This window comes from Pagrus major, chromosome 20 (genome assembly GCF_040436345.1).
Source record: "Pagrus major chromosome 20, Pma_NU_1.0".
Taxonomy (NCBI): domain Eukaryota; kingdom Metazoa; phylum Chordata; class Actinopteri; order Spariformes; family Sparidae; genus Pagrus; species Pagrus major.
This window is the reverse complement of record NC_133234.1, coordinates 13,467,175-13,489,448: the sequence shown is the minus strand read 5'-3', so window position 1 is coordinate 13,489,448 and position 22,274 is coordinate 13,467,175. Positions and strand designations below refer to the sequence as shown.

The 22,274-nt window shown below is 38.9% G+C and overlaps 1 protein-coding gene across 1 annotated transcript; it reads right to left on the bottom strand.

The window, feature by feature from the left end:
* Positions 1–19,629: 19,629 nt before the first annotated feature.
* LOC141015973 (tripartite motif-containing protein 16-like protein) lies at positions 19,630–21,119 on the bottom strand. Its single transcript, XM_073490201.1, has 4 exons — positions 21,077–21,119; positions 20,358–20,420; positions 20,132–20,271; positions 19,630–20,040 (listed from the first exon to the last, which is right to left on the bottom strand). The coding sequence occupies exons 1-4, from the start codon at positions 21,117–21,119 to the stop codon at positions 19,630–19,632; spliced, it is 657 nt and encodes a 218-aa protein (XP_073346302.1).
* Between the last annotated feature and the right edge of the window lie 1,155 nt (positions 21,120–22,274).

Below are 22,274 nucleotides of genomic sequence, written 5' to 3'. Positions count from 1 at the left end.
GCTCTCTCTGAGCCTGAGACTGCTCCTGATAAAAACACATCTCTTCAGACACAAGACTGAATGATTTGTAGAGAGACTCTTGCTGAAAGGTCTAATAGTATATTTATTTCTAATTAAGGATGAGACTGAGAGATGTGGCAACATCTGCTGTACACATATGTTAACCAAGCTTAATATATTAGTCAAAAACTATCCAGTGTGTAGCGTACAAATACCTGTGGCACTCCAAAGTTACAGATGTGCTGAAGGTGTGAACGGATAACCGACAGTTCACTCTCCATTCTCTCATACTGACACCACACCCTCTCCATTTCCTGAAAAAAGTGTATTTACATGTTAAACCCCTCATTTCTGCTGTTTGATGATTAATGACGTAGAAATAAATAACGCATGCTGTGCCATTGTTTGTCTCTTTCTGGTTCACTGTCCTCTGGATTATTACACACCAGTGATACATCACACATTCTGGCCCTGATTGTGACCAGATCCTCCTGGAGCAAAGCCTTCTGGGTCAGTGCTTCTTCTTGGGCCCTGGGGCCCTGACTTTTCCACTCCTCCAGCTGCAGCCTGGACACCTCTAATGCACAATGGACGCTGTCCTGCAAAACAGGGAAAAAAGTCATTGTTATTTTTATTCAGAGTCACAATATAGGCAAATAAAGGACTAGAAATGAGTCATTTTAGAATGCCCAAACCTCTTGAGCTGAGCTCTCGAGATGTTTGTTTTGTACAGCAAACCATCAGCTTACCTATATATCCAGTATATTAGCCTTCATAAAATATATCTAATTATTATGACTTGTCTGAATAGCTTATAGGGTGATAACTGACCTTATCCATTTGTAGCTGAGCCAGCTCTAAAGACAGAGACTGTAGCAGCTTGTCACACCCACACAACCTCGTCAACACAACCTGAAGAGGGAAAATCAAAATGTTAACCCGTATCTACTCAGCGAGAGACATAGAATAAAATGACAAATACCTGCAGCGACAGTCAAAGGTCCCATAATGTTTTGGGTGTCGACTAAAAATGTTTACATGCTTAATATTCAAAAACCACATTATTTTTCTCAGCCTGTCCATTGCTGCAGCACCTCTATTCACCATGTCTCAGTTTTAGTGCCTGTCTCTTTAAAGCCCCCCCTCCAGAAATGCCCTGTCTGCTCTGATTGGTCAGCTCTCACAGGCCTGAGCAGGCACAACCAACGTGCTTCCGCATCAGTTCTGCTGGTGTTTTTTCAACCCAGTCCCTGCTGGGAGCATGGCTGTGGGCGGTGACTGTATAGATGTGACATCACAACCTTACGGAAGTCCTGTTAGCTTGTTTAAAGGCACAGTGTCTGAATACGGGCTGTGCGCTTTTGTCCGTGGATTGAGCATTTCATCACTTTCACAATATTAATATATGTCACCAAAACCTGCTTTAAAATCAAAGAAGACTTTCTGCAATATGGGACCTTTAAACGTTGTATGGCAACATATAAATACTCACATCTGCATCACTCTCAAGAGGTCTGATCGGTGGGGCTTCCCTTGGGTCAGGCTTTGGGGCCTGAAATGCATCAAGGTTATATTTTTGTTAATATTAGTACTTTTTTAAAAACACTGTTTTTGATATTGCTTCTCCCTGTTCATCAGATTTTATCAAAACGTTTCTATGAAATACCTTTTGCTTGATACATATTTGGGTATATTTTATGTAGGTTAATGACTGAATGCTTCAATCTTAATACTTCAATATTAAGACTGAGCTACAGCACAAGCTTCACAAGAGACAAACAGAGGTCACGGCCATGTACTACGAGCTTGGTCATGAATTTGACAAAAAAAATTCATCAGTATGTATCATAAGATACATGTATAACTTGGCAAACAGCTGCTTCATTCTAAGAAGCATAATCATGGCAGAGCTCATCAGAATTCGACAAAAAGATCACAATTAGACAAAACACACATACCACAATTAAACACAATACAAACAATGAGCACAACATGATTTATTAGTCACACAATAAGCATTAGTGACAACATAGTACTCTGACATAGACATACAACAAACACAGTGTGGGACAATGTCACATACATAGATGCTCAAAGTCATCAAATGTAGAGTCCACTCTCTGACACCACCACACAGACAACATTTTGAGGACACACACACATATACAAACAACACAACACAGTTTTCAAGTTGTACCGCACAACAAGACACAATAAGAACACAGAGCGCAGCAGGGCTGGCTGTACCATAGCTGGCGGTAGCACACAAACAGATAAATTGCTGCGGTGATGGTGATGATGGTGGTGGTGGTGGTGGTGTGGGGGGTGGGGAGCATGTGCTGCTCTCGATGAGGGGGGCAAAGGGGGCAGTAAGTCTGCTTGTGCCCCTGTGGAGTAGCTCTGAAGGAAGAGACAGCATGTATATGAAAAGAACAGACAACACATGGCATTATATAAAACATACTACATACTGTACCGAATAAAACCCACCTTATTAGTGAATTCAATAATCTGCTTCAACAATTCTTACTCAGCGACAATCAGATGTTGTTACTTTACTCAGTTAGTGTGATGTAGGTGCAACACTAGTCTGTATGTTTTGCTTTAGATATAATGTTCATGCTATAATCACCTTTCCTAAAGGTCTTCTCCCACTTGAGATATGATGGACAGAGCCATATGTAGGTGTAGGCTGTAAACAAAGAAAAACAGAAGGTTTGTTAAAGAGGTAAGTGAAGTATTTAATAAATGCACTTCCATAAAGTTGGAGTCTCAAGCGATATGCTGCATTATAAAAACAACAATGATCAAAATTAAAGCAGCAGAAGCCGAGGTATTTTGACTTTTAGTCTCAGTGCCCAAAACACTGGATACTTCATTTCCCACAATGCAACTTAAAAGCATCTTTTTCTTGATTTTTCCTTTTAAAGCATAGGTAAATTTCAACAAATGCACCTGAAACCCTCAGTTTGAGTCTTTCAATCTAAACAATGAAAACAAAAGATGTAGTTTGATGATGTCGTGCAGAGGAGGATCATGGGAGTTGCTGTCTTCAATGTTTAACAGCCATCATTGCAGACGAAATTCTATCTGAGGTGACTCAGGTAAAAATCAGGTTTAAAGACGAGGTAATGTTTTGATGTTTTAATTTTTTTGTTTGTTTGTTTGTTTTAGTCACGTTCCCCAACTTCCTTCCTCAATCCTTGACATACCAGCTGGCATTTACCTGGAAGTTATAGTGTGTATAGTGTAGTGAGTTTACTAAGATATTAGCTCTTGTACTACATAATGAACTCAGGCGACTGATGTATGTTTAATGATCAACATTAACCAAACACGCCCTAACCTTGCTCAAGTTCTGCCATCTCTCTGCGACTGGAGTGGTGGGAGTGGATTTGAACTCCAGCTTAGGAGAGGCAGGTGCGTAGAACAGCGTCTGTGGCACCATGAACGAGTCATCATGGGGTCGTATGTCAACCCTTCCCACCGGTGTGTGAGGTCGTGATCCCAGCTGACCTCTTGAGGTCAAAGAACTTGTTCCCATCATGTCTGTTTGAGTGGGTGGTGTGTTTTGACCAGGAAAATAATCTTCCTCTTGGTTCGGACCACAGACTCTTCTTCTGCTGTAATCAGGAGGGCTGGGTGTTCTGTTTGAAGAGAAAATAGAGCAGAATGCTAAAGCTGGGACCTTTCTCACATCATTTTTCTCTTTAAGTAAACCACTGGGATTTAAATACAGTATGTGCCTTGACAACCTGCTGTTTCTCTGACGCATACTCCGCCTCCCCCTGTGCTCTGACTGCGACGTCCCCATCCTCCCACCAGTGAGCTGACTCGGTTCACTCAGAGTCCTGCTGATGTGTCTGTGCTTTTGGGAGGGATCCTCTCCATCAGACGGGGGTTTAGGGAAGTCCATTGATTCAGTGCTGCCACCTATCTGTGTGAAATCCTGATAACTGGAACAACGCCTGAAATGATCAGAGATGCAGCAAAAAAGGGTCATCGAGTGCAGTCATGTAAGATGTTTGATATTCAGTGTATAAGACCTCATGGTGAACAGTGCTGTACCTGTGCAGAGAGCTGTCGGACTCCATCGCAGCAGACTGACTGAGAGCTCGGACCCAACCCAGCATATCCTCCTGAGTGTCGGCACTGAAGAAATAAGAGCGCATTCCCTGGTGCACCACCTAATTTTACGCAGATTATTCACAATGTCATTATTCCCCTCATACAGGAGCAATAGTCTTGGATTTGTTTGCAAATGTGCTGTGGCTTGAACGGGAAGAATCATGTTTTTTGTTGATGTACATAAGTTACATACATCATATTAACCAGTGTTCAGATCCTTTTATTAAGTGAAAATACTATTACTACACTGTAAAAATACTTTGGTTATAGTAGAAAATGTTAATAAGTAAAAATATCTAAGTATATCCTGGGAAATGTGATTGAAGAATCAAAGTAAAAGTACTCTGTGCAGTAAAATGTCCCATGTGTCTGTTTACTATTATCTGTTATGTGATTACATCATAATTATTCATTCATTAATATAAAAGCAGAAATTTATTTTAAACTATTTTGTATAAAACTGTAATAAAAAATACTTAAATTATGAATTAATCTGCTGATTATTTTCTTGCTTAATGGATCAATTGAAATTCAGAAAATACTGATGAATAGCCACACATTTACCCAGGAGCCAAAGTGACATGTTCACACTGCTTGTTTTGTTCAACCAACAGCCTACTCAAAAACTCAAATATATTAAAAATAAATGAAAAATAATCAAAAGACAAAACAAATCCTCAAACCATGAATTGTTTTTGCATTGAAATGACTAAAACTGATCACATGCACATTCTCGAATGCCTCGTCTCAGTGCCTCTCTGCTCTGCTAACAGAGAGCAACAGGAGCCAAGGTTATTTTAGAAATGGATGATTTCTGAAGACTGGCTTCCAGAACAACACAGACGTTCCACAAGTACCATAATACTTGGCCTACTTGGAGCCTTTGGTGTGTTCAGAGGAGTTAAAATATACCTATGTGAAAGCTTACTTTGTAGGTCAACAACAACCTTTAAAATCAAATGTTAAAAAAAGCTCTCATCAAGCTTAATATGTAAACATATAGATAATTTAACTAGGGCTTGTTATGATTATTATTTTTCTCCTTACACTGAATGAGTAACCAAATAACAATACCTTGAAGGTGAACTTCCTGTTCTTGCATTCTCGTGGCGTGCAGAAGAGGATCTTGTAGCTCGGCAGTGGGATGCTGCCCAGCACCGATTCTTCTCTACTGTCTGTTTAGAGGGACAGAAAAGAAGTGAACAAAAGAACAGACGCATTGTTGTACAATCGCTGCACAAGCAAGGCAAAGTGCTGGGCTCTGAGCTGTGTACCTTTATAATAAAACAGACAGTAGTTGGAGAGGACAAACCATCGTCTCTTCCACAGCTTCAGACCAGAGCTGTCCTGCAAGAGGAAGATTAATTAGGGGATTCTCTTTGCTTGAGTCAGTCACACACGCTTTTACATACAATGATGACGTTTAAAATGTTACGTAGGCCATGTTTGGAAAATTACTTTTTTGTTGAGCCATCCTCTGATGACCACAGGGCAGTTGGGGTCTCTCTTTGCGGCCTGACATCTTTTCCCAAATGCTTGCACCCTTCCATCACCTTCCTGTTACCAGAAAAGAGAACAATAGTATGCAATATTATGTTCTTATTCCTGAAAAATATATGTCAAATTTTCCTAAACGCCTATCCCAGTCAAGCCCAAAGTAAATACTGTTGTTGAATCATTTGGAGTACAGGTGTGGTTTTGGGCTCTTTTGAAAGGTTCTAAGCTTTTTCCCCAAATAGTCAGAAGCTCTGTAGTTGTTAGTGGTTCTGGCATTAAAGGTGCTATTTGTAAGAAAATTTGATTTTGATTGATTTTTTCATTCCCAACTCGTCAAATAATGGTGCTCTGGGTTTTTGATGAGTTGGGAATGAGACTCAAAAATCAACTTTTCTTACAAATAGCACCTTTAATCTAAATCTTTATTTATATTACCTATTTCGCCTGAATGTATTAATACAATAATAAACCTACAGATGACCTATAACTGTCCCTATTAGCTGGAAACACAATGGGTCCGCATCATATAGTCTAACATGGTCCACGTTCAAATGAGAGAACAATATCACTTAAGACATGTTTCCCATCCAAGTCTTTTTTGTTATAGTTAAAAAGCATTTGAAAAAGCATCTGCAATTGCAGTTTTAGGCATTTAATCATGGAATACTGTGTTTTGAACACAGTTACTGAAACAAATCTAGTGGACATTTGGGAATAATAAAACACAACATCGTTAGAGTAAGATGCACGACTGAAAAACCAAGAAAAAAAAACTTTGCTGTTCATGATTGTTTGTTAGCTTGTTTGTTTGTTGATTGTACCTTGTTAATGTGGTTTTATCCTGAAATGGTTTGCATGAATATAATCACAGGAATCTAAGCTTTCCAAGAAATGTGTGGCATGACTATACACTTAAATTAAGGCGTTTGCCCATCTGCTTAGCTGGGTTTGTTAAGTTAAAAGGTCACAGTTAGATTTTGACGTGTGCACATAATGGCAAGATTGAAGATGCAAAAACCTTTATGACAGGGATGTAGGAAATGGTGGCCACGCTGGACGCTTGGCTTACTCTGTCCTGGTCATCCATTCTGCAGGAGAAGCAGAAATATATATATATAAACAGTCAGATACAGTATATAGATGAAACAGTCATAAAATGATTTTAGAAATGTCAGAGCTGGATCATCTAACTTTACCTAACTTTAACAGGGTATTTCATATATACAGGTGTGTGTATAACAAAGAAGTAGCGCTGCATTCAAGGTCGTATTAACTTAATGGTACACACACACACAAATATACACGAAATACGAAATATCTGAATAGTAATCGCAAAAGACAAAGATCCACACACAGCTGAACAACACATTTGAATGAACCGGCTGCGAGGCTAAGACATGAGGCCTTACCAATACAGTCTGACCCAGAGTCCCCCTCTGTAGAAGCAGTCAGTCACTCCCATGAACAGCCCCCTGTAACCTCCGAGCACACATATGCCACATTCCCATATAGTTGAGATTTTTTCCTGCTCAACTGTTCATCCTCTCGGAGACTTGGTGTTGCGCTCTCCCACTTTCAAGCGAAAAACTCTCCCACAAGTCTATTCTGAGCCATAACAGGCGGGTGTGCATCCCCACCATGAAACTGACAGGTGACAGCTGCGTCGCCGTGGTGGCAGGGAGGGGCCCGGGACAGTGTGAAAACCAATCTGGCAGCAGGGACGGGCTGGTATGAGAGTCTGAGAGGGATTTGGAATGCGTCCCAAACTGCTGAACCGCAGCGTGGATGACGGAGGACAGAAAGCCGAGATAAAAGAGTGTGGAGCAGGGAAATAAAGTGGCATGTTGAAGGAACATGTGTAGGGAGGGGTGGAGTTTACTGTGTCACAGGTTTGGGCTGTCATGCTGTCTCTTCCGGCACGTGACGGTTATCAGCATATTTGCTTCAAGTACATCAGGTCACATGGTAGCATGTTCAGTGCACCTGCTGCTACTGTACAACCCACTACCCATTTGTTTTATACTATACTTTATTTCTGCATTATTATATGGAACATTTGTATATGTTATTCAGTTATAACCCACATTTTTATAAATTAACTACACTTTATACTCAGATTCCAGGCAAACATTTTAGTTGTGTAGTATATTACATTTTTTTTATTGCTTTGCCTGGTCTTAATAAAGAAGTATGAGAAATTGCATCTTATCTCTCGTCTTAAATTACTTATTTTTATGTCTTAATAAGTACTTACTACCTATAGTACTACATATACTACAATTTTCCTTATGAACTACAACAAACATTTGAAGGATTGAAGAAATGGTCAAAGTGTGCACCAGAAGCTCCTCTCTCCCACAGAAAACACTGCTCCTGAAACACCTCATTAGTAGTCTCGCCTTTAATTCCGTGACTTTGTGACATCACACTATGTCACCATGTCACAAATTTGCATTATTTATGCCTAGCAGCTCATTTGGCATGTAAAAATGGATTTGGTACGGCTGCTCTGTTGTTGTTAGCGGTGCTGGCTCAGGCGTGTGCGAGCTGACCAATCAGAGCAGACTGTGTATTCAGGAGGAGGGGGCCTTAAAGAGACAGGAGCTAAAACAGAGCATTTCAGACAGAGGTGGAATACAGTGATGCAGCACTGGACAGTATGAGAAAACTGATGTGTTTTTTGAGCATTAAAGCATGTAAAGCTATTCTAGTAGTAACCAAAAATAAAAATCTGAACCTGAAAATGAAAATGAGCGTAATATGTCTCCTTTAAATTCCTAATTTAATCTAGTCTACTTTGTTACTTATTTGGTTCAGTATGTATGCATTTAGCAAAGTATTTCTTAAATTTAAATTTGTATTTTCTATATACAATTACTTTATATAGTTGTACTAGTGCAGTACAACTATATACATAAAGTACAACTTTATTTGTGTTACTCAAATATATTAACTTATAATAAAGCCAAAACTTCTTGCTATATGTATGTTTGTATGTATGTATGTATTTAGTCTTAAATTTTGTTTTTTTATATAATACTACAACAAATCTATAGGTCTATATCCCTATATACTTATGCTGAACTTTATGTACATATTTTTATGAGGTGTATTTGCAATTTATGTATGTATGTATACATGTATGTATGTATGTATGTATGTCTTGTTTAATGATGTAGTCACTTCATCTATAAACCTACTTGATGACTGAAAAAAAACGCTTATTGAGATGTTAAAGCTGATTCTCAGCTATTTCAAGTTACACCTGCCATAGCTGCTTTTAGTCAAAGCTTCATTTAACAGCTCATCTAAGCCGAACACATTTTTTGTTGACCTTCATGAAACAGCAGAACAGATGAACTTGAAGATTTCATGAGAAACTTATCACACTGTGAATCCACAAGCACTCGTGGGTGACCCAGAGGGTTCGACATGGCTTAGCTGCCGCAATCTCACACAGTATCAACCACAATGCTCTCCAAGTGAGACACGGAGTAAACAGAAACAAACAGCCAAGTCTTTGTGAGAGATGAGAGCAGAGACTAACAACCTCTTAGCCGCTGGGGGTTACGTGGGTGTCGTGAAATATTTGGAAAATCTCCTCCTTTATCAGCTGGGGTCACTCGCTAGGGGAGGAGAAAACTTAAAATGCTAAAGAGGGATGGAGGGGAGGACAAACGGTGGGTCTGTGTACCACACAGAGTGCGCTTTGTGGTGCCCGAGGACTCTGAAGCATCATGTGAAGTTGGACGCAGAGCATGTTGAATACATTGGCCTGCAAAATATTCCTCTTCTCCTTCAACCAAAACATTTGCATGTCTCCTACATCCTCATGTCTTTGAATACAACAAAATCATTACTATACGTTTGACCTTGATAAGTAAAGTAGTGACGTAGGTCACTGACACCTATAAATTGGACTGTCTAAGAAGATTGCCTAATAAGGATACTGGATGATTGTACGCAGCATATTTCATAAAGTTCTAGACAATAAAATTGGGCAATGGGAGGCAAACAAGTTGCTCAGCTGAGATATCACAGCTTGGCAAAGCTGAGAAAAAGTTCCCCTGTGGGCCTGTGATAGTTCAGCCACAGTTAATACATCACATCTGCTGTAACCTTGAGGAACAGTAGTCTTTTTGTTCACTTTATAACAAGCTGGAAAATTGCTGTTAACTTATCAAATGAAAGGAAAAACAGGATTAATAAAGCAATACTGAAATATCTTCCTGCTGCACTTTCTTTTTTTAAACACAGCTCAGAATTGCACGAGACATAAATCATAATAAATGCCATATTGCTGTACCTGACTAATTGCGCCCGCCTGCTGGCTGCTTCAAGCTCCATCACTTGGCACCTTTCCTCACAGCATCTCCTCAGGCTTGGCTGCCCTCTTCCTGGCTACCACCAGCTCCTGTTGCCCAAACAGTCACAACACTCTCCCGCCACACTCCTTTTTCTCTCCTCGTAACGTGTGAATCTCTCACTTCTTCCCTCCGCTCTGACTTGCAGCAGCGGCGGTGTTTGTCCGGTGATCTACCTACGCTGGCTGTTAACACTCAGGCTGCTTTTCTGTCCTCTAACAGTGCACTCTCTGTGAGCCCCTTCTTTCTCTCTCCCCCCTTCTTCTTCTTCTTCTTCAGCGTCCCTCCCTCTCACCCTGCCCTTGACAGCCTCTCTGTCTTTTGCTGAGTGTGGGTTTGTAACTGAGGAATTTACATAAAACAGCTGTTATCTCATTCTTCGACTCTGCCCTTTACATTATTTGAATTTCAATTCTCAGATATTTGGATCTAGCTTAAAGACAATTAAAGATTTGGATGCCGGTCTTGAATTATCACCCTATATACAGGCCTAAACATTCAGAGTATGAAGGGTGCACTCTGACATCTGTGTGCAAAGGCTTAAAGGTTTTGTTGCACTTACAAGCTCATAAACAGAATTTGTGGAAAACAGAAAAACCAGACAAGGATTGGCTTAAAAAAAAACATGTCTTTATAGGATATTACACACAAATCTATAGTTAAGATAAAAAATCTTAAATTTACTTGATTGTATGCATTCTACACTGACCTCACATCAAAAAAGTCTTCAGAATTTCCTCAGAATTAACAAGAAGACTATAAAATTTAAGTTGTAATAGCTAAAACTCACAATTATTAATTTATGTTACTTGGTAATTTTGAGACAATCGTATCCTCAATTTTTTTTTAAAAGTAAGATCACTTTGTCAGATTTTACAGTCTATGTATGCTATTTATTAACTTTATTTGATCATTTCTAGTTTTTTAATCTTCTTTTCAATATTATTAGAAAGTAGCTCTCATACTCCATCTTAATTAACATTAATTATGTCATACTGTCCTTGTTTAAATGCATCTTTCTCTTATTTTTACTGTTTTTTATCAAGTGGCTTTATTATTATTTTCAATCCCTGTTTTAATTTTTAGGTCTTTTTTATGTAAAACACCTGGTGCATGTAATTTCTTTTTTGTAAAGCATGAGCTGCATTCCTTGTATGAAAAGTGCTATACAAATAAAGTTTATTCATATTACTAAAGGTGCAGTATGTAAGAATTGGCCACCTGTCGAATTAATATTTAAGAGAAACCTAAAGAAACCTCTAACTGCTGCTAACTGTAGCTGCCATTAGCTAGTTAGCTCAGTTAGCTGTGCAGCTACCAGTCCAGACTGGGAGCTCAAAGCACAGGGAAAGTGTTAGCGTTTTCACCACTAGCACAGGAGCATTGGACCGGGACAGGGCTAGCTGATTAGCACAGCTAGCAACACAATAACACAGATATCAGAACATCAGAACTGTTACTTACATTCTGTTGATGACTTTAGTTCATTTTTGACTGTTTTCACCTAAAATTCTTACATATTGCACCTTTCAGTGTTGAGATAATTTATTTAGGATAAGTAAAATTTGTAACACCACACAAAACTACATATTTTCCCTCTTACCTGGAGTGCTTTTTATCCTTCTAGATTGTTTTGGTGTGAGATGCCAAGTTTTGATGATACCGGCCGCAGAGATGTGTGACTTCTCTCAAATATAATGGAACTAGATGGCACTCAGCTTGTGGTGCTTACAGTGCCAAAAAGGAAGACATTTGAAAAACTCAACAGCAATGTCTCTTTCCAGAATCTGTGGATTATCTTGAGTAACTGAGCCATGATCTTTGGAAAGAGACATTGCTGTTAATTTTTTAAAATGTAATATTTTGGCACTCTTAGCACCACAAGAAAAATGAATTTTTGATTTTGTGGTGAAACATCCCTTTAAATAACACACATAATCCCCCAGTCTTATAATTAATCAGTCTAGACTCTCACAATTAGGTGAAAACAACGTCCCAGATGGTGGACTCTTATTTAGGTTTCCTGCTGCACTGAGTCAGCGTCTGCTGGAGCGCTTCTTCAAATATTCTCAAGATAGAAACTGAAGCACCTCTAAAACACTTGACTCACACGCAAGCACACGAGAGAGACGGTGCTTCACTAATCCAGCTGTAAGAAAGCAGGTGTACAGCGCTTTAAGGGGAGAAGAGCGAGAGCACTTCTAGTCATGAACAATATCAAAAAGCCAAACAGAAAGGAGAGCATTCAAAGGAAAAGTGAAAGCTGATACTCAGCGGCGGGCCACGACGGATGCCTCAGGAGGGCTGGCATTATTGCTGTACAAGAGAAAGATATCAAAGGCATTTTAAGAGCTATGATAAGAACAAGGAGATAGGAGAAAAGTCAAGTCTAAAATTACTCGCACAGGAAAGCAGCCTAAAGGCCTGGCTGCTTGGTGGCACTATATTTAAATTTAATGAATAAAGTGGTGAAAAATAATGCTGTGTCTGGAAGTGTTCAAAATCCTGCTAACTCAAGCACAGCACAAAACACTCAAACCACTGCCCAACACTCAAATAGTAATCATGCCATTGTATTATTAGTATCTCACATGCCCAGGCCATTTGGCTTTGACCAGCAAGGTCGTGACCTCGGATGCCCGGGATGTTCGGTTCTCGCGGGGGACGAATCAGTCTGCCCCCAGATATTTACGACCCCTCCCTTTTAGCATGCTACACAATCAGCCCTGTTGACTGACAGCTGCGTGGCTACTTACCCTCTCCTGTTACATACAAAACAACCTGTGGGGGCCCTCATTCAGGAAGCAGGAACAGCGGTTTCAAGGCTCATGGGAAATGTTGTTTTTGTTTGTTTTAAATAGAATTAGCTGGTAAATGAATATATAATAAATGGAGCCCCAGTGTTAAAGATAAATATCAAAGATTCTTTTCTCCCCAATGTTATGAAGGATTATTTAAATGTACAGTATTTAATTTCTGCCATTAGGGTTGTTCATTGTTAAACAACCACCATTACTATTTAAAGTCTACTTACATAACTCAGGCATAAAAGCTTGCTAATGAGGCTACACGTTAAAAATTATTACTATAATTTTACAGTAAACTACCAACGGTTGCAGTAAATTCACAGTATTATACAGTAATTATTGTGCAGTTATATAGATGAACATCAGTGATATATTGATGAACATCAGTGATATAGTGTTTATTTATTGTTTCATCTGACACAATTTGACTATGACAATACTGTATTTTGTTGTAAAAATACATGATACTGTAATTAACGTCTGTAGTTATTGTAAATATACATATTGACAGTACATTTACAATATATTGTGATATATTGTGTTCTCACATAAGCCAAACCCGGATCTTTCCGCGTTGTGCGGCCCTAGAGACTTGCACCGACCGAGCCGGCTAACTTCCGGTTTAGCTCCCCGGCTGACTTGAACAGGGTTAAAACTTTCCAAATTATAATGGAAAGTTTTAAAGTTTTAAAGTTTTATACTTATGACATGAGTCATTTCAGGGGGGTTGAGATGGTCAGAAAACTGTTTCCACCGTTTTACAGATGCTTCTTTCACAATGTTGGCTTATGGGAAAAAGTCGTTTTGGGCCGCACATTATTTTGACGCAGATATGACTAGTTAGATTAGTCAAAAGCTCCATCGAAGATAAAGAATTATAATGTGATATTAAGCCTAAAGAAAGTTGTAATAGTTATAGTATTTCAAATTAACATTCAGGATTTGCATCTTTACTGGGAATTTAAGATTACTTTGAACCTGTAATGAACATTAGTATGATATTGTCTTTCAAATGCGACACATGATAGTAAGCATATTACATCTATTTTCAGCACTTGTGTACAAACAGCAAGTATCCAGCAGGTGATGCTGTTTAATAACTGTGCTGGTCTACATCAAATATACAGCTTTACAAAAGGTTTTAGAGTTTTACAGAAATTACTTAAATCAATAGGTTGGCCTGATACATATTCATTGTGCCTACAGTCAACAAAAAGCTCAATGCTGTTACAGGAAAACTATCTTATTGTAGAAAATGTGTACAGAAGCCAGTACCAACATGTCTGGCTTGTAATGCATCACTTTTGACAGAAGATGATGCTGTTGTCTTAATGAAGACTGTCATGGGGATGCCTCATGACACATCATCATACAACAGCCACTTTAATTCTACCATCCAGCGGCAGGTGGCTGAGGTGTTTGGTAATTAATGAACATGAAGCTGTGAAAACTTAATGGTTGTGTGTTGTTGTTTGGCATTACTTCACAGAAACACATCATATTCAAAAGAAACTTCTGACAAGATTAAGTGTTTTAACATCTTTATTTTTGGTTAATCTTTTGTTTCCTCACCTCTCCTCCAGACTGCACCTGGCCTTCCTCTGATTTGGACCCAGGAACTGCCAAAACAGTCCCGTCCTGTTCAGAATCCTTTTATGGTCAAGTTCCTGGGGGAATGTGCCAAGTGTGGTATGGATGAGGGGGGAGGTTAGGGTGTTTCAGAAGAAAAGGGCTGAATTGATTAGTTTAAAATGATGTTATCTTTTGGGAAGAAATGTATTGATACAATACTGGTAATTTATTGATGTTTTCTATCAGATGATAGATGGAGCACTGATATAAGCTGACGGTTAGTTAATTGATTGTCATCTCCTGCAGTAGGAGGAGTTTCTGCTGATATTAGCAGGAGGTTGGAGTGGGAGAGTCAGTGAATGCAGGTGAACAGGCTGCTGGGGCCCCAAATTAAAGGGGGCATTGCCCAGAAGAGAATTTTTCCTCATTTTGACCTTAAATTTTCCTTATGTTTTTCTATTTGAAAGTTTTCAATTAATTGTTTCTTTAGTGATGTTTTTTTGATTCATTGGTTTGGGCCAAGCTGATCACCATTGTAAATATGCTGCACACTTCCACTGCTGAAAACTCTTGAACAGTTAAAGAGCCTCGTTGTTGCCTCCAACCCGCGACCAACCTTACAAAGACCATCAACCAAAAATGGGTGTTCACAGGTGATGAAGCAGTACAGAAAGACATATTTGCAGAAGCTGAAGAGGTCCTTTATTTAAGTCCATGTAGCAACATCACAAACCAAAAATACTATTCCAAGTTAAGGTCCTGTGCTGTGCTGTACATTAGGACTGTACAAAGTATTTCACAAAAATGTACCCAAAATATCAAGTAAATAGTAACACATCATTTTTTATTGTATTGTATTGATAGTACTGATGCATTGATGTGTTGGCACAATTTAAATATGTCACTGAAATGCAGTGGAATTGAAGTATAAAGTAGCCTCATAGAAATAATAGAATACCATACAAGTATCCTTGTGTACAATACAGTACAATACAATCACACCTGCAAATTTGTACATGAATATACAGAAACAGTAAACCAGTTAATTATTACCATGTTTAAGAGCTATTGAATATATTCCTCTTGGATTAAAGGAACAATTCATGATTCAAGATGAACAAAATAAGTAGCCCAACTACCAAAAATACCAAAATGACACAACACTGGACCTTGTTATTGCTCTTAAATTTATAGACAGCTATTTTAATACAAATGCTAAACCGACACCTAAATATAAACTTTTTTGTTTGTTTGCACCACTAATGTTTGTTGTGTACATTTTCTAATTATTTGTTGAGGTTAATGTGTAACAGACCAATATTTTCATGACAATAAAGAAAAAGCAGGCAAGTTAATTCTATCATAAAATGTATATTTGACAATACACATAAAGGTCCTCTGAATTGGTTTGTTTTAATCAAACAGATGCACAGAGGCACAGCAGGCATTGGGACACTTTTTACTTTTGGTTGGTTGGTTTACATTTGTCTGATTATTCTACATACTTATAATTAAAGTGGTAACAGACCTTCGTCCACTTGCATTTCCAAGCGGTATTATTGTTGGCGCCGCTGTTGTAAAAACAGCCGGCTCGCTTTCTGTTTTTACTTAGTGCAGTGACTGCCAACAGCACAGGAGGACAAACCCAAGTTTATTCATTCATCAGGTCTCTAATGGAGGCATGAGAGCAGATAGAAATGGTGCCAGGCTGCGATGGCGCCCGATTTCGTGCCTAGTAGCAGACAGAATAGCACAGTGAAAGCAAAGTTACTAAAGGAAACCAATCTAAATGCAGATGGTGTGATTATTCTATAGCCATTACACTGTGCAATCAACATTTACTTCATAATTACACGTTCAAAAAAACACAATGTAAGTCAAAGCCACTGGTGATGTGAAAAGGGTAAAACATTTCAAACAATAAACAGACCTTGACCCAGTATCACAGTGTCATGTGCTGCATGGACCACAGGAGCGGCACATGTCCTAGATTGGTATCTGTAATTAAGTCTAGGACAGACAGCCGGCACGGAGAAGGTGATTGTGTGTATAAATGTGCATGTGTGTTATGCACATACATTCACAGGCAGAGAAAGAGTGAACGTGTAACTGATGCTACCACCAGGACGTGTTGACTGTAGGCAGTTTGAATGCAGGCCAATGACTACATGACAGTAAATCTGCTGGGACCAATAGTGTCAGAATAAATGAGTGCTGCATATCACCGATAGGGTGGTGTCGGACAAGATGGGAATAATATCATGGGAGGGTATTGAGTAGATGTAATTCAGAAGCAGCTACTGAACGCAGCTTATCGTGCCTCTGCACAAGTGATCGCATATAGAGAAGTGAGGAGGAAGGAAAACAGATTTTTTTTAAATATTTTAATGCTGTTATTTTTGAGATTTTACAAACTCAGAAATATTTATCTGTTCCATACTTGAACAAACAAGGAAAATAAGGTCCCCAGAACAATGTTTGAAGCTAGAAAGGTGGCAGGGTCCGCCAAATATAAACAAAGTAAAACATTATGAGATTGTGTCTTTTTTTCAGTCATGAAAATGAAGAGTTTGTTTATGTAGTTTATTAAGGCATAAAAGATCAGTCAATGAAGATCTTTCTCTTCTGATTAAAATGTCTTCCCCCAAAACTACATAGTGCTCCTTTAAACTTTCATTTAAAGTTTTTATTTACTTGTATTCAGATCGTATGCCAAGTAGTGCACATAGCAGCTTGAAATGTGGGACACTCACCACTCCAACCTATATGTCATGCTATACGTGTCACTTATATAGCCTATACCTCTTTGCTCATGACACAAGCTTAGAGTTACCGCTCACTCACATGCCTCACATATGTTCATCCAGATTCAAACATGTAGGGCATTGGAGGTGTGGGTGTGATTATTCCTGGATCATGGTCTCGAGCTGTGTTTTCTTTGGTCCACGATGGATGTCTGTACCTGTCATATGGGCTTAACTGTCATGCTTACTGACTGTAAATTCTCACTCTTACTCGTCACAGGAACCCCGATATAAATCAAACTTACAGTATGTGTGCCTCAGCAGTTAAATGTACATACAGTCATGTAACTAAATCTTTTTTTTAAGTGTCAGTGAAAGGAAAATGTATACATTATTTTTAAATTCATGGAGTGTATTCCATAACTGTTTTAAGAGGTGCGACAAATCATTCTCCTTTGTGAAAATACGCATCAAGTATCCCATTGGGGTTTTGGCCTCGATACCTACACACATGGCTGAAATTAACCTTTAAATAAATGGCAGAACTTAACTGCAGAACTCAAAATAAGATAATGCTAAAGTTATTAATCTTCTCAATGGTGCAACAACAAAACAAGCACCAGTGGCTGTTTTAAAGGGGCACTATGTAGTTCTGGAGAAGAAATTCAAACTCAGAACTCTAATATTTACACCATTAAAAGGTAATAATACAAACTCAGAAATATTTATCTGTCCCATAAATGAATAAACAAGCTGTTCTCAGAGGAAAATAAGGTCCCGAGAACATTGTTTGAAGCTAGAAAGGTGGCAGGGTCCGCCAAATATAAACAACAGCACAAAATTGTGTTGTCCTTTAAGGTCAGTTTGTTTATTCAGTTTATTCAATGATTTAAGGTCTTTCTCTTCTGATTAAAATTTCTTCCCCAGAACTACATAGTGCACCTTTAACCCTGACATTCAAAATGTCATTGTGGGTCAAAAATGATATTTCTTGTCTCCTTAGCTTTGTTTGTTCTTCAAACATCTTGTTTCGATTTACTCCCAGTGATTATTATCTACCTCTTACTTTTAAGGAAAATTAAGTTTTTGTTTTATTTCCCAAGTTTCAAAGAGTGGGTCAGAAAATAAACTGTGCAATGTAAATTTAGGGATCTTTCCTCCTGATCAGGTGCTTTTGTCAGGTAGACAGACAGATGTGGGCCACATCTCCACTCGGATTTGTAGCATCATGTTACACAGACAGCCACCAACTCCTGGGGGAAATATCAGGGTCTTTATTCCTCACTGTGTTCACCAGCTTATTGTGAACGGTGTCTGTCTGCCTTTTTATTGCTTAGCAGGTTTAACGCAGGGTAGGTTTTGAGAGCTTTTTGGCTGAAAATAGCTGCCAGCTGTGGCTGATATCATCGCTATGACAGCTATGAGAATGAGCCAAAGAAAAAAGTTGTGGGCCGAACAGCTAAACAATAAGTTAAAACTTGTTATAAAGCTCTGTGAAGCTGAGGGGAGCTGGCCTTTCCACCTAAGGGTTAAATGTCTTCATACACGTTTTGACCTTCACTGTACAGTATGTAAGAGAAATGACACCAGTTTAAATGAATAAAATACGGGCGTGACTTGTGTGTAGACTCTCACTGGGATTCCTCTTGGCGCTCCTTAAATGAGGTTGCGTGATGCACTCGGCATCAAGGAGTGTGAATGCTCTCTGTTTGTCGGTGTGCCCCACTTTTAGTTTCTGCAAAGCTGATGCTTTAGGTGTGAAGGCGGCAGGAGTTTAGGGCCACCTGTTAGCGCAGGAAAGTGATCTTCGAGCTGGAGCCTCTCACATATCAAAGTGAGCCACTTTAACCCAGCGGGAAGTGATTCTCTCTCCCGAGGGGATCGATGCTGTGTGCACTTTACACTGTGTCTGCAACCGTATCTCAGGAATACACAGAGTCCTTCAGCCATTAGACAGAAAAATGAGAAGCTGTAAGTTAGGTCAGGCGCTTATTTAATTTTAAATGGTTATGTGTTGAAAATGTGGATTTTGATGCTTTCATTGCCATGACAAAGTCAGAGGTATTAAACTTGAAATGTGGCAAAGGGAAATCTTTGCAGTCATAAATGATAAACATGACAAGGGACAACATTTTTGATTAAATAGCAATTGTTTATAAGCATTAATTTATAGCAATACATTCTTTATTTCATGAAGTTCAAGCCACTCATTCATCATCATCATAACCAGTTCATAAATACCCAATCTGATGCCAAAGAACCAGAAATACGGTATACAATAGGAGGGTATCAGCCAAAAAAAGTACACAAAAATGGAAAATAGTTTCTCAGAAAACCATGACAAGTCTAACAACAATAAGTGTTTTTTCTTTTTAACAATATTCACAAACAGAATAAAACTGATGCACAGTTAATTAACTATGATTAAAAACAAGTTTAGTTGTTAAATAAGACTTAAGGAATAAAACGTGTTAGTGTTAAAAACCATCAACACTTATTTGATCATTTTCAGCAAATTCATTCTGGTCTCTTTAATATCGTGCATGATGACTGAATTCCCATCCAGAAACCTGGAAGAATCTTGTTGTCAAGAGTGGTCTTAACTTTATACAGCAGCTTCACCTCCCTCTCTGCTCCCTCACCGGTCACTACATAAAAGCTTATGATCCCTGCAGGCTGGTCGAGATAAACTCCGATAGTGGAGCAATACGGGACATTGTTTATGTCTTTGTTTATACCATTGAACCAGATCTGGTAGCGCGTTCCTGACCAGCACAGACCCCAGGACTCCTCGTTTTCTCCAAGGCCGCTGGGCCCAGTGTTTGCCCTCCGTCCTGCTCCTATGTAGGTGGCTCCAATTACCACCCACCCTGAGACCTCCACCTCCCAGTAAGCCCTCATGTTCCAGATAAGCTCTTTGCACAACACCTTAGAAGAAAAAGGAAAATAGGAATTTGAAAAATATTAACCAAGAATTTGTTGTATAAATGTTTGTATAAATGTTTGTTTTCTGACTTACCTGTGGAGAGTACTCATATCTCTCTGGTCTGTCCAGGACGGGACAAACCTCCTCAGTTCTACGACACACCTTCGACCCATTATCAGAAATCCACAACATCTTGTTGGCAGTCTTATCGTCCAAAGACAAATTCATCCAATCTACAGGAGAAATTCAGCAGGGTTTTTTTAACAAACATCGAAAAACAAGCATTAGATAATATGAGAAAAAGAAAATCTTCTCATACGCTTCATGAGCTCAGCTCTGCTTGTTGGCTCTGGGATGTTCGGCACATAGACGGGAACTTTTTCTGTAAGTAGAGGAAACTGGTTTAATACAAACTCAAGCTAGCATAAAGAGTATGAATAAGGTAGGGAATGATTCAAGCCCATTACCTGCATTTGTCTTCTCATTTTTGCTTGGTTTAATTTTCTTCCCTAAAAAGGTTAAGGCCAAAGGTTAAACTGCAAAGATGTGAAGAGCTGCTTCCTGTTTCATGCAAACATGTGACACAACTCTCTGACAATCTATCTATACTTGATGAGGAATTTCCAAGAATAGAGAAAAATTGTGAGTGAGGCTAAAATGGCATGTCTAATCTTATATTTTTGTCATACATTTTCAATATTGTACATTTATGGAGATTGTGACAAATGTGTCTTATTTTGAAAAGCTTGCACCATCATTTTCCACTCATTAGTTTCACTGCAATGGATGAAGGCTGAGTTAACAAAATCCAAAATAGAGTGTTTGACATGGCAGCTACCACCATCCAAGTAAGAGCAGGTAGAGGTCATGATGTTAAATGAAAAATGTTCAGCATCATCTTGTAAATACACAGTAAAGTCTGTCTAGGACACATCTGTCAGTAACTCAATTGACATGTTGCAAATACATAACATGTTAGTTACAATGCAAATAAAACTAACGTATAAATAATGTCAATAGAATGGTTTTATATTGTACCTTGTTTGGTCTGTGAGAGGATTATTGCAGAATTGGCTGGCATCTTGAGGCTGCGTGATGATAGTCCTCGTCCAGAGGCTTCAAAATGCTGCGATTGATCCAAAGTTAGAGTACAAAGTCTTCCACTCGACTTTTATACCCGCAGGGAAGATGAACCGTGGGCGTTTTTAAGAGTGTCTGAAAGAGGTGTCGAGGTCAGTGGAACGGGCTGTCAGCGGGAGGTAAAAGGGGTGTATGCACTTGACTTTGACATATGGATATAAGTGAAGCAAGCACGGGCATTTGACACCCCTGAAACTTTAGGAGTGTGTCCAGAAAAGCAAGAAGACGGTTAGAAACAAGACTGAGAGTAAGACTCAGAAACGAGGCCTGTCGGCGTTGTCAACATGAGGGGCACAGGCGGAGGAGGAACCACAAGAAGACATCTCAGTCAAGCTGGACAAAAGATGTTAATGTGATAGAAGATGATCCATGGCCCACATAATCTATTTTTAATTTACATTTACATTATTTGCATGTTGAAGTATCCTTTTTTTAAAGTCTCTGAGATAACTGAGCTACCAAGCCTTGCATCAAGGGCATCCGTATTAAGTGTCATCATTTGCAGTATCTCTTGGACTTTCCTTCAAGTTTAAAAGTGCCAAAAAATGTATCAGAATTTTCCTGGCAGCCTTTGCCGGTGTCCAAACACAGAAAACTGTAGCTGGGCTGAGCATTTGCATCAACTTTATAGATGTAGAAGAGCCACATTTGAGCAAAAACTGGGTTTAGTGTCTAATTTTGTTACAAGATTATCAGCGCAAACAACTTTATGTACATCTGATAATCCCTTTGCTTAAGAGGTGAATTGGCGTATTGGGTATTCTTCGATGTAAAACTAGGATGACTCGACCAGGACAGGATAAAGAGAGGCCTAGTCAGCTTATTCGTGGATATTCTGTTATTGACCATGTTGTTGTTGTGTGTATTGCTAAAAGCCCATCTTAAAGAAATGAAAACGTGAGCTTATATACCTGTTTACTCGTTAATCAGTGCGCTTCATTAATCACCTGATAGTGGGTAAATTCATTTGGCACACTTTCATATATTTTTGAATGAACACACCAGGACAAAATGTGTCTCACTCACTGTTTTATTATTTATTCAAACTTATGCATACATTCTGCATACATTCATAACAGAGTAGGTAACACTGTAC

Bases quoted from the DNA above. Each gene is read 5' to 3' on its own strand.
- LOC141015973 (XM_073490201.1), bottom strand. From the start codon at position 21,119: ATGCCAGCCAATTCTGCAATAATCCTCTCACAGACCAAACAAG. The intron at 20,421-21,076 runs GTACAATATAAA...CTCTACTTACAG, and splicing joins CCTCTCACAGACCAAACAAG to AAAAAGTTCCCGTCTATGTG. The intron at 20,272-20,357 runs GTATGAGAAGAT...TTTCTCCTGTAG, and splicing joins CAGAGCTGAGCTCATGAAGC to ATTGGATGAATTTGTCTTTG.